The sequence below is a fragment of the Mycteria americana genome, chromosome 8 (assembly GCF_035582795.1).
Source record: "Mycteria americana isolate JAX WOST 10 ecotype Jacksonville Zoo and Gardens chromosome 8, USCA_MyAme_1.0, whole genome shotgun sequence".
NCBI classification, from domain to species: Eukaryota; Metazoa; Chordata; class Aves; order Ciconiiformes; family Ciconiidae; genus Mycteria; species Mycteria americana.
This window is the reverse complement of record NC_134372.1, coordinates 48,553,192-48,565,316: the sequence shown is the minus strand read 5'-3', so window position 1 is coordinate 48,565,316 and position 12,125 is coordinate 48,553,192. Positions and strand designations below refer to the sequence as shown.

Below are 12,125 nucleotides of genomic sequence, written 5' to 3'. Positions count from 1 at the left end.
TGAGCTTACTTTAAATGTGAGATGACCTAAAAATGAAAACAGCTTTTACTCGAGAAAAGGACGACATTCTTCATTACAAAATTGGAAATAATTAGGGAAGTAAAGCTTAAAATGAGAAAATGAAAACGCATGTTATTTGCAGGAATATGGCTCTCCAAGCTGCCTTAATTTCTCTGTGGTGGTTTCACTGCAACTGCTGCAGGCATCCTCAGCAGGTCGCTGCTTTCCGGGGGGAGCAAAGTTTGGATCTTCCTTGCTCCAATTAGTATAAAAGGTTATCGTTGTGCTACAAATTAATCTTCAAAGCAGTGCCAGGACTGCTGCCACTTCCTTCGTTCCTTGATATTTAATTTTGCTGAACTTACTGGACTAGCAGCTCCCAGCGCTAGCGCGAATGCAAACGAAGCATTGCCCGAGCGTGCCCGACGCTGGGATTCATACAGCCGTTTCCATTTCCATGCTGGGCTCGCCGTCTTGCCTGGGATGGTTTTTTGCCTAATTCCGCTCTTCTTTGTCTCTCCTCCAACACAGAGCTTTAACAACATTGCAATAACTTTGTAGAATAAGTTGCATTTTTACCTGTCCTGCACTTTTTCTTATTCCTGAGTGTGCAGAGATCCTGTATGGCATTAATAGGGCAGACGACTGACCTGGCTTGCAGGCACTGCAGCCCGCCTGTGCCTGTAGGTTTGGGCTTTCTCACCGCAGCAGCCAAGTCCAAAGATTAAGGGAATTTTAGAGAAGGTATGGTTTAAACAAGCTGTCACCAATCGTCATTTGCTTTTAAGTGGGGTGCAAGAGCAGTGGCGCTGCCAGCTGATGCCCGGAGCTGGGTTGCCGGTGAGGCAGAGTGCTTTTCAGGCTGCAGAGGACATGACATGATGGGTTTGCTCCAGCTGAAATCTATTTTAAGGTAGCAAACAATGAAAAAATTGTATTTTTGGTGATGAGCACAATTGACCTCTTGTTGGAGCTCTCAATGTGAAACTGGTGTCTGGAAGAAATGCTGGGGGTGTAGGAAATCCCACCGCGGGGTGCCGGGGGCTCAGCCGCATCCTGCCCTACTGCAGAGAGTATCCTAGTACTGAAATACTGAGTGGAACAGCCTGCTCAAAGGGTCTGGGCGAGGAAATTGCAGTACAGACAGCGAGCACGGCGGCCGATGCAAGGAAGTGTCATTTTCGAAGCATCAGCTATGACTGATCCACCTCGGAGCCTTCTGGAAAGTACCTCTCTTACCGAGGACTGCCACCACTCGGTGCTGGCAAACCTGAGCCGCAGGTGCGGGGTGTGAGCGGTGCAAATGCACCTTCGGAGCAGGAAGAGGTGCCGGGTTTCACCGGCCCTTTGCGCCCAATCCCGTGGCTGCGGGATGATGGAGCGGCTCGGATGCAGTGTGTGCGGGTGTGCCCTTAGGCGTGGGCAGCAGAGGAAGGGACACGCCCGTGGGCTTCTCTGGTTTTATGCTCTTGTCCCAGCCCCTGACTTTTAAGGGTAGAAATTGTTGGGCTGATTGTTGTCTTGAAGTGCAGTTGAAGTTTTTGAGGGGAACGCTGGGGCCGTGGCTCTGCAGTTGTTACACCCGGGGAAGATGGTGCTTTACCCCGCATCGGCACGGCCTCTCGGACACTCGGCACCGATGCAGGGTTAGTGGGGTTTGAGCGTAGCGTTGCTGTTCGAGCTTGCGTTAAAGTGGGAAGGGAAAGGACAGACCAACGTACCTGCTTGCAACAAGACAGTCCGGGGAGATGATCAGTGCTGCCTTGCCTTACTCACACCTCTGAGCTGTTCAGAACAGCAGCTGGCAATAGAAGTGGCATCTTTTGTTATTGCAAACTATTTTTGTTCACGTTAGAAAAAATAAGACAAAAGCATTTAAATCCGGAGCGTTTAAATGAAACGCTGGAGTGTTTGTTTTGGCTGTTGTGACTTTGTCCCGTCGCTCCGCTGACTCCTGCGCCGAGGAAGGGCTCTCAGCAGCTGCTCTCGAGCCCGGCTGCCCTTCTTCGGGCTCTGAACGTCAAGTCCTGTGCGCCCGCGGCCGAACGTGCCTCGGCTCCCTCCAACCGCGAGAGCCACTGTCAGATAGGTTTGTTTAGCTTGCTTTACCCAAAAAAAAAGGGATTCCCCAACCCGTTTTTTCAGGCCTCAGCATTGCACTGGAGCATGGGTGAGAGGGGCTGAGTATTAGGCGTGCAGCCGCAGGGCTGTCACGCTGCCCATCCCGAAGGGGACGTGCAAACAGAACCCGTTGGTCCGAGTAAACGGTTTCTCTTTAATCTGCGGGTGAAGTCTGGTTGCCAGACAGAAACTCGGAAAGAGGAAGGAGCAGTGTACACAGTGACGACGCGGTCTTGTGACTGCTGGCACAGGAGCCACCTGCCAGGGTGCTGAGTCTGATGCAGACAGCATGACTGGGCTTCTCTAAACAAGGGAATTTCTGTTAGATTTGCTTGTCTGAGTTTCCAGCGATGGTCTTGCATGATTTAATGTATTGAGATTCTTTTATTTAATCTAACTTTATATCTAAAGCTTAGGGTCTGGGTTTTGCTAGGTTATTGAAATCAGATCTATCACAAGCTGCTTGTTCTGGCCTTGTTTTTAGAGCAGCGGCACAGTGTTCAAACCAGAAGCCCTTGCTTAAAATAATACTGTGTCTCAAATACAAAAAACACAAGTGCATGACTTCAGTCTGTATGTATTCTCAGCATACTAAACTCCTGAAGTTGGAGTTACATACCAGCTCTCGCTGTTCATGTGAAAAATCTTGCCTGTCTCAAGACTTGGTAGCTTTGCTTGGGAGTCTTTGCTTTGCTTTTAGTCTTGCTTGGGATGTTTCTTCAAAATTTCTTCCTGCTGCTCGTACCAAGCAGGACCCAGCATTGCCTGCTTCACCTCGCTGCCCGTTAAAGTCCAAACCAACCTGAATAAATGAGACTGGTACAAAGCAGGCATAGCCCTGCCTCTCTGAGAAAGCAGTGGATGCTCAGCCAGCATCTGCATTGCTTTCCATGCTTTTATGCAGTATTGGTAGGTTTGTTCTCAAGGTAGCTTCTCCTCTTAAAATCCCGGTAGAAACCTGCATGGGAGAGGGACAGCTTAATTACTGGCAACGCCTCGGCTGGTGTTTGCACGTAGTTGGGACTTAAAGTTGATCAACCCTAAAACACAGGTCTGGGGAGAGCGAGCTTTGCTGGGGCTGGTGCTGCTGGAACCGCTGCTTCGCTGCTGGATGTTGTTGCTGTTGGACGCGTTGCCCTGTGATGGAGGCAATTGCGGGAGCCCGGGCAGAGCTGGGAGCAGATGGAGCTGCTTGCTCTCGGATGGAGAGTGCTGCCTATGGATATAGGCAGAGCTATACTGGCCTTTCTGGTACAAATCGTTCCGCTGACTGTACAATGCAAACCTTCTAAGTGCATTTGGCTGCGGTGCTGATCCTGTAAATGGTCAGTAATGTTAGCAGACTTATCGGCTGCCAGAATATTCTCCAGAATAACGTGTTATCACGTAAGCTCAAAGAGTAATGCTGTTTTCTTATGCTAGAAATACCGCAGGCCCCAAGCAGAAGCCCTCAGCTCTCCACGTTGAACCAAGGGCTTTAATGCCGGTTTTTGTGTGTCCCCCAGGCATGCTGTGCGTGCTCCCCTGCATCCCACTTCTGCTCAGGATTGGGAAAGCCTTCCCAAACAACAGGGGTGGCTGTGCTTGGAAATCCTTGGGTTCCCCCACCCCAGCCTGCCTTCCCCCTGTGCTCGCAGCCGGGCACGTCCCCAGCCACACACAAGGCGTTGGCTTTGGTTTTCACGTGAATTGGTTGCAGGTTTCACACCACGCAGCAGCCTTGGTTGGCCTCACTCTTCTCTAGCGATATTTTAGCATTTTAGCTTGGTGGAGGCTCCTTTCTGCAAGATGCTGAACCCTAATGCTGGAAATCCACGGTAGAAAGGAGAGGACAAGTGCTGCGTGAGGCTGGTGCAGACGTTGGAGGGTTAGGTGGGCACAGTCTGGGGAAGGCTTGTGTTAATCTGGTCTCTTCTCTTTCTAGGATAAAGATAAAGTTTCTCTAACCAAGACTCCAAAGTTGGACCGGAGCGATGGCGGCAAAGAGGTGAAAGAGCGAGCGACCAAACGGAAGTTGCCTTTCACTGTTGGAACAAATGGAGATCAAAAAGACTCGGATACAGGTACAGAAATGACGTATTCCACCCTCGAATCGTGAGTGTCGGGGTGGTGGGGAGCTCACAGTGTCCAATGTGCAAGCAATCCATACTGAAGTGTTCTATCACATTTCCAGTATTTTTTAATTGAAGGAAGAGGCATGTGGACAAGAGGATAACTGCTGCGGTATGCACGCACACACTCGGAGCTGAGTGGATTAAGGCTCTTGTGTTCTTAGTAATATATTTAGCTGGACCAAGAGATGGCTCTGTGAGGAGGCACCCCTTCCTTTGGCTGGCGGTCCGTTCTCCTCTGTTTCTAACTAGTCCGGTTCATGAACTGCAGCTTAGACAAGCCAAGAAGCAGTGCTGAGCCTGCTAGTAAGAACTTGGGGAAAATAAAAGAATAAAGCTGAATACTGAAGAAAAACAACAAGCAGTAAACAAATGAGCATGCATCTGCCTAAAGTAAACCCGATATATATGTGTATGTCTATGTAAATACATATGTATACCTCTCTAGCCATGTTTTCTTGTTTTGGGGCTTTAAACTTTTAGCACTTCACTATCTTAAAGCTGAAAAATTATTTCCAATTGGTGTGTGCACAGGCGTTGTCAAAGACGTGTAAAACTGTCTGGAGGTCATACTGATGGGCTGGAGGTGTGACTTCGGTGAGGTGGCCGTCTGGGCCTGCGTGGGTGTTTAGGTTGGCTCTTTGGGGCTGGTGTGGGTGGTCCTCAGGACCATAAGGACATTAAGGTGACCTGTTTGCCCCTGTTGGAACTGTCAAGGTTGCTTCGGTGGTTGCAGCATGACTGAGCGATGCATCCTCAACACACGCCTGCTTTCTGGGAAGCGTTAGTGCTGCTGTGGGTGTTTCAGCCTGGCTGTGTCGTGGTCGGGCAGGTCGCATCTCGTGGCAGAAGCGTGGCTGGTACACGTGGCTCTCGCGCGCCATGGCCCCACGTAGCTACAGAGATGTTGAATGGGCTGTTTGTTTTGTAAAGCAATTGGGAAGCTGTTGCAAAGCTTTGACGTGGAGAACAGAATGCTATTTGGTTGCAAGAGGCTTAGCTATGGCTTTATGGGCAGAGGTTTGTGTAGGTCCTCTCTGTACATTTCTAGGAAATCTGCACTTGGAAATAGTTCTGGTCAAGTAAGGATCACAACTTGTGCAAAGAGATAAAATGGACTACAAGTTGGGAGTATGCTTAAAAATGGTAAAAAAGATGTATTTGCTGTTACTCTCTGGTGAGCGTGTGAGGTGGTGTGACACAGGACGTGGTGCGTCAGCCTGCGTGAGCTGTCGGCCGGTCTCCTCTGGTTCAGAAGTTGGGAGGGCAGATTTTAAAAGGTCACGAGTGCTGCCTGGGTCATGCATCCACTGCGGCCACGGGGGCTGTTTCTCAGGCGAGGACGTGCAGTGGCATGTCCTGGGGCTGGCCCGGCATTTCTGTGGGTTTCTGTGTGCCGAATGGTAATTTTCTCAGTTGCTGAACTCCCTCTCCGGAGAGAAAGTTTCAAAACATTAATTCATTTCGTTAACTGACAGCTCATACTGATGGCCCTTTGCAGGGATGAAGCGTCGTTTCTGCGTTCGTGGCGTGCAGATGGGCGAGCGCGTCGCTGAATGAATGCATTAGGGTTTGCAGTTGTGGGAGAAGGGCTGGCCCCTGGGCGTCAGGGAGCAGCTGGGGTTACCGCCCGACACGGGAGCTCTTCGCTCGCTCTCCAAACAGGCGGCGTGGGAGCGCTTTGGGACCGTTCGTGGAGCTGCAGTGGCTCACTCGAATAAATTCAGGGGTGTCACCTTTGGAGGGGGGGTGGCTGGGGCAAGGCAGAGCTGATGAGCCAGAACCATAGCTGCTGCTTTTTGTCAAGGGTGTTTCTGCCACGTTCAATACTTGGTTGAGAATTTAAACCCAAACTTGCTTCAGGGCTGTCTGACCCTCGTGACAGCTAAAATGTCACGGTAGGGCTCCACCAGCTCGCTTTCCATGTCCCCCAGCAGCAGTTATCCGCTTCTCACAGGGCTCTGGTCTCTTTCTGGCTGTAGAGATGTTAGAAATGTTTCTGCTGGTGGCATCGAGAAGGAAACCAAATTACAAAGAGAGCAGCAGAGTAGGGAGAGCAGAGTGCTGCGGGGGGAGAGGCTGGGGCCGCTGCAGGGTGCGGAGGAGCAGCAGCGCAGCCCGTGAATGCCCCTGCCCATCGGCTCCCGCGTTACCCCTCCGCTTGCAGCAGGCCTGGGACTATCTTCAGACACGTCTTCCCCTTCCTCTTCAGAGCTCGTCCTTCCTGGGGAAGCGGCTGTGCAAGCGGCAGGGCTGAGCCAAGGGGCAGCAGCAGCAGCCCAGCTCCCTGCCTGCGCGGAGGCCAGCCGGAGACCGGGAGGTGGTCATTGTGCTCAAAGACGCATTTAAAGACAAACTGGGCTCGACAAATGCTGGAAAGGTGTAGGCGAGTCTCTAGCAACCTATTTGGTGGAAACTGGAGAGAGGAAGTGACTCAGCCGCTGGGGAGGAGATAGCAGCGGGAGCTGCAGATAAACGCAGAGAGAGGCAGACTGATGCTTAGCAGGAGCCTTTCTCTTCTCCGAGATCTCTTACTCCAGGAATCAGATGCTTGAGATGGGAAAAGACTTACTGGCACCTTGCTCCCCTCTTGCACCACCCCGTTGCAACCGTGGGGTGTTTCAGGCCCTTCTGTCCCTTGGCCGGGCTTTCCTTTAGCAGGTAGAGGCGTGTTTGTAGGTGCGCAGAAGTTGCCCATGTCACAGGGGGACGGAGGGCTGCCCCGAGCCCGTGCACGTGTAACGGGAGTGGCACTCGCCTAATGACACACATCTGGCAGCGCAGGCTCAAGCGTGCGTGGACGCTTGAGCAAGGCAGGACGGGTTTTTGTCTGAAACAAAGGGGCTGCAGCACACCCACCCCGCAGCCCCCGCTACCTCCCCGCTGCCTGGGCACAACGCCGCTTGCCCACGTCCCCGGAGGAGGGGGAGGCTGCTTGTTCTTCTTCTGTTCCTAAACTTTGATTTCAGTTCTTGTGAGAAGTGGGATTGCAACACCGGTGTTGGCCGTGCCGGCTGGAGAGTTGACCTCAGATGGTTTATATCACACAGTTCCTGGGCTGCTGTACACAGGCTGTCGTGTTTGTGTGAGGGTATTCCACAGCCACGTGGAATTCAGCTGTAAGGATGTGGGAGCTAGGAGAGCTCTCTTTTTGCCTGTAGTGGGATATTTTTTTTGCCTCTAAAATTTAAACAATAACATGAATCCTTGCCCTGATTTGTTGCAGTGGCTCCTCTTCCTTAGCACAGTGTCTCTCTTGCCTTTTTCGGAGCCTTCCTGTGTTCACAGATGGCACCGTCCCCTCGCTGGCAGGTTGCAAAAATTAACCTACACCTCTCGCGTGCTCATAGCACTTACCCTGAGCACCGGTGCCTCCCTGGACAGCTTTTCCATTTGCACCCAGGCCTTTTGCCCCTGTACTCGGCACTGGTGAGGCCGCACCTCGAATGCTGTGTTCAGCGTTGAGCCCCTCACTCCGAGAGACATTGAGGGGCTGGAGCGTGTCCAGAGAAGGGCAACGGAGCTGGGGAAGGGTCTGGAGCACAAGGCTGATGGGGAGCGGCTGAGGGACCTGGGGTTGTTCAGCCTGGAGAAAAGGAGGCTGAGGGGAGACCTCATCGCTCTCTACAACTGCCTGAAAGGAGGCTGTAGAGAGGTGGGGTCGGTCTCTTCTCCCAGGTAACAAGTGATAGGACGAGAGGAAATGGCCTCAAGTTGTGCCAGGGGAGGTTTAGACTGGATATTAGGAAATTTTACTTCACTGAAAGGGTTATCAAGCACTGGAACAGGCTGCCCAGGGGAGTGGTTGAGTCCCCATCCCTGGGGGTATTTAAAAGCCGTTTGGATGAGGTGCTTAGGGACATGGTGTAGTGGTGGGCTTGGCAGCGTTAGGTTTACGGTTGGACTCGATGATCTTAAAGGTCTTTTCCAACCTATATGATTCTGTGATTGTGATTCTGTTTCCAGGGGAGGTGTGTGTGTGTGGGGACAGAGGTCTGCCCCGGTCCTTCGCTCATGCTGGAGTGGGGCAGCTCACCTCCTCTCCCTTTAACCCTGCTCTTGCAGCCCACTCCTTGAGTTGGCTTAGGAGCATGTGCTGCTGGCAGGGTGCTGATGTGTTCAGAAAGCAAGCAAGGAAGCGATTTCGTTCTTGATCTGTTTTTATTTGCAGCACCCACCTCCAGCGCAGCGTGCCTTTACTGCGCCCTGGTCTGAGCGAACGCTCCCAGTGCCGTCGGGGTTTGTCCCCGTGCAGGGGAGCTTGGCGTGGGCTGTGGGAGGTGCTGCTGGCCAGCACTGTTTTAAAGCGTATGGTTTGGGTACAGTAGGTTCAGTGATAAATCTTTTAAAATTATCTCCTTCAAAATGGTTTCTAGAGCAACAGTTCTGGCTCTCGGGTTCCTCAGAGTTAACTAAATAAACTGTCTTTAGGGGAAAAAAAAAATTGCATAAAGCTGTGCACGTTACAGATCCAGCACTGTGGGAGCAGCATCTCTGCCTGAGACTTCTCCTCCTGCCTTCTCCTTTCACTCGTGCGGCATCTCCCCACATCCACAGACATTGCCGAGAACCTACGTGCTGCCTGGCAGCCGCCGAACGAGTAAAGCCAGCTTTTTTCCCAGCAATTTCAGCAGCTCGTGAGGCTTCGTGCAGCTCCTCGTTTGTGCGCTGTGCTGAAAGGAGGTTAGGCATTTAAAAAAAGAAATATTAGAAAATTGTAATATTAAGAAGCACGCAGAGGAGCATCCTGCAGAGACGGCGGGGAGAAGGGGACGGTCCTGCTGGGAAGCCACCTGCGGGGAGGTGGCGGGAGAGGTGGGCACGGGCGGCTGGCGCAGAGCGGGACGCAGCGGCGCTCCTCCCGGTGCTGGTGCCTGCGGCGCTGAGCCGCGGCTGAGTCATGGGCTGACTCAATGGCACCAGACTGCCGGCGCAGGGCCCGGCGCTCCCCGCCTCCCGCACAGGCTGCAGAGCGGACGGCAGCACGGTGGCTTCGCACGGGCAGGTTTTTTACTGCTCTGTGTCGTGCATACCGGATCAGGTAACGCTGCTCGAAGGTCAGCTGTGAAATGCGCAGTCCAGAGTGCAAAATTCATTATATCCACTCGTGCTGCGGGCAGTTTCTTTAGCTTGATGTAAGGCTGTCACTTGAGTCCCTTGGCTCGAGGCGGAGCTGTGGTTTCCAGGCCTTTAGTCATCGTTGGGGAGAGTTAGGACTTAATACAAATCTCCGAGCACTGTGAGTTAATTCTGGCCTCCAAGAGCTCTCCCTGGGAGCTGGAAGGGCCTGAGCAAGGCTGGGTCAAAACTGCAGGTCCGCAGCAGTGCGGGGTGCCCCGTTACCTCCCCGGGCGCAGAAGGTCTGTCTCCTCTGAGGATTCACTTGGGAAAAGTGAGGAAGACGCTGGAGTTTACTTTGCCTTTGCAGGGTTGCTGCTGGTATTTTTCGTGCCTCCACCCCTCAACTTCCACTGCTGTTCCTCGGGCTTGCGCGAAATCTCGAGGACTGGTTTTGTGCAGGTTCGGTGGCAAAATCAGTGCACGTAAGAGAGAAGCTCAGTTTTGTCCAGATCATGTCCAAACGCTGCCATTGCTAAATAATACCCAGCCTTAAATAAATGTACTCTTAAAAGCAGAGGCACTGGAGCCATCCTGTGCTCCTGCTCGCTGCCGTGGCCACGTAGAGCTAGCGCAGCGTCTGCTGCTCTTGGGTGGCGAGAGCTGCAGGTGGGGTGCCCAGTCCACAACCGAACGCCTCACTTGTGTAAAGTTCCCCAACGCCAGAGAAATCCTAATTTTCAAGTGTTTTGTCACACAGACTTTTGTGTCTGTGGCAGCTCTTGAGCTGAGTGCTTTGCAAACCTGAGCTCTCCCTGCAGCCTCCCCGCGGAGGGGGCAAGGGGAGCAGGAGGAGGCAGGAGGGGTTTGCATTCATCTGGAAGTGCTGCAGAAGGGGGTCTTCGGTGGGTTGGATGCCATTTAAACGCAGTGGGTGGTAACCTGAAAGCTGGAGCCCTCGGGTCCGGCAGTGATGGCGAGCTGCCTCCTCCTCCGTCAGCCCGGCAGCGGCCCGTGGCCGAGCCGGAGCCCGGTTCTGCCCCTGCCACCCCGGCAGCAGTGCCTCCGACCCGAGCGTTGCCGCTTTCAGTCCCCGGCCGGGGCGGGAGGGGTGAGCGGTGTGTGATGTAGCAGCATTGTGGCTTCGGGTCATGGGATTTCTCAGCATCGCTTGGTATTTTTGTTGTTGTTGTTGCTACAGTTGTTTGAGTTGAACCAAATGTCACGGCAGGCTGTGGTGCCGGGTCAGGGCAGGTGGCGATGCCGATGCCGATGCCGTGCACGCTGGGGCCAGCGGAGGTGGGGGACCTGCTGCGGTGCATGGCACAGAGCAGGAGGAGGCTCCTGTTCTGGAGGTGGAGAACAGCACCTTCCCGTGCCGACAGAAATGACAAGAGCGTCATCTGTGTCTGTTGTGGTCTCGTGGCATTTGATGGTCACCTCAGCTCGGGGGGGTGGGGAGAGGTGGCTAGACTGTGGACGGGGAGGAAAACTGGAAAATGTGGCCTGAGAGCCTGGCAGGCCTCGCAGCTGGAATGTGAAAGTCCTTAAGCTGTTTCTGTCTCCTGCTTGTAAAAAAGAAATAAAAGCAATACCGTGCTTTTAAGTTCTTGAATAATAAAGTGGGTGGAAGCTGGGAATAAGAAGCTGGTGGAACTACTCCACGTCCCCAGCCCTCCCGCGTCCCCAGCCCTCCCGTGTCCCCAACCCCTTGCCCTCTCTTGCCACCCCTCCCGGCTGCCCGTCGCGCTCTGCGGAGGGGGTGTCGGTGACCCCCCGGCCGTGGGCTGGCACTGCCGCGGGGCCGGGGCAACGTCCACCCACCCAGCTCCCCTCTCTGACTTGGGATGTCTGGCAGCTTCCTTGCCCCCACCCTGAGCTCCCTTCCCGACCAGGCAGCAGGTTTCTGAGGTTTTGTGTTGCAGTCCCCGCGATTTATTTAGACCCCATGATATATTTATTTAGCAAGCAGCCGTACCCCCCGGAGCAGCTGCTGCTGAAGGTGCCGTGGGTGCCCCTGCCCCTCTGCAGAGCACATGAGCGGTCGCCCCGAGGCTCCACCTTGGCACAGGAGGGTTTCGCTTTTTGGGAGAGAGGGGAGAGACAAAACCCCAGGCAGCCCTCCGAGCCGGTCTGTGCACACCCACCCTTCCCTGGCTCCGGAGGGCTGTCCGGGAGCCCAGGGCCAAGCCCAGGGGCTCGTAGCTGGCTGGGGAGGTGCTGCTGGTGGAGCGGGGTTAGTGTGAGTACGGTCAGCAGGAGCTGGCCTCGGAGCTTAAAACTTCTGCTGCTTCGCAGCTTCCTTCGTGCTAATCCCCCGAGTATGTTATGTGACGCTAATTGCTAGGTTAGAAAATGCTTGATGAATCAGATGACCTAAACCATCGTCCTCTCCTGGAGCCGGCTCTTGGGTTGCCTAATGCCTGGGAGTGTTTTGAGCGACATCGCATGGGAACGGGCTCGTTAGTCACAAGTTGCGAGGCTGGCGAGGGAATCCGTGAGAAGCAAATTGCTGGCTTATTAAAAAATGCATCTGCGTACGAAACTGTTATTTGTGCGTGTTTTCTGTCGCTGGCTTCGGTCTGATGTGTGCAGCTGGGGCTGTGCTGCATTGGGTCTTTCTTTGGTTGTATAATTTCAGTCCTTGTACTAAAATAGTCAAGAAACTGTGCTCACCTAGCAACCAAGGAGAGAGTGAATGTCAGAGCTTCTCCGTTTCTAGCTGGGCTCCATAATGCCGGTACAGTGTGGATAGACTGGCAAACACCAGCCTTCAGATCACCCTTAGAAACTCCCCGTGTGCATCAGCCATCTGGGAAGTGCTGTGCGGAAAAG

General features: G+C 53.5%; 1 protein-coding gene across 5 annotated transcripts in view; it reads left to right on the top strand.

Moving 5' to 3' along the window:
• Positions 1 to 12,125, top strand: part of ANKRD11 (ankyrin repeat domain containing 11) — a 161,075-nt gene that overhangs the window by 124,669 nt on the left and 24,281 nt on the right. For all 5 annotated transcript variants that reach the window (XM_075511106.1, XM_075511103.1, XM_075511104.1 and 2 more), the window contains one exon: positions 4,046 to 4,184. In XM_075511106.1, the coding sequence (XP_075367221.1) occupies positions 4,046 to 4,184 (139 nt within the window). The remainder of the gene's footprint in view (positions 1 to 4,045; positions 4,185 to 12,125) is intronic.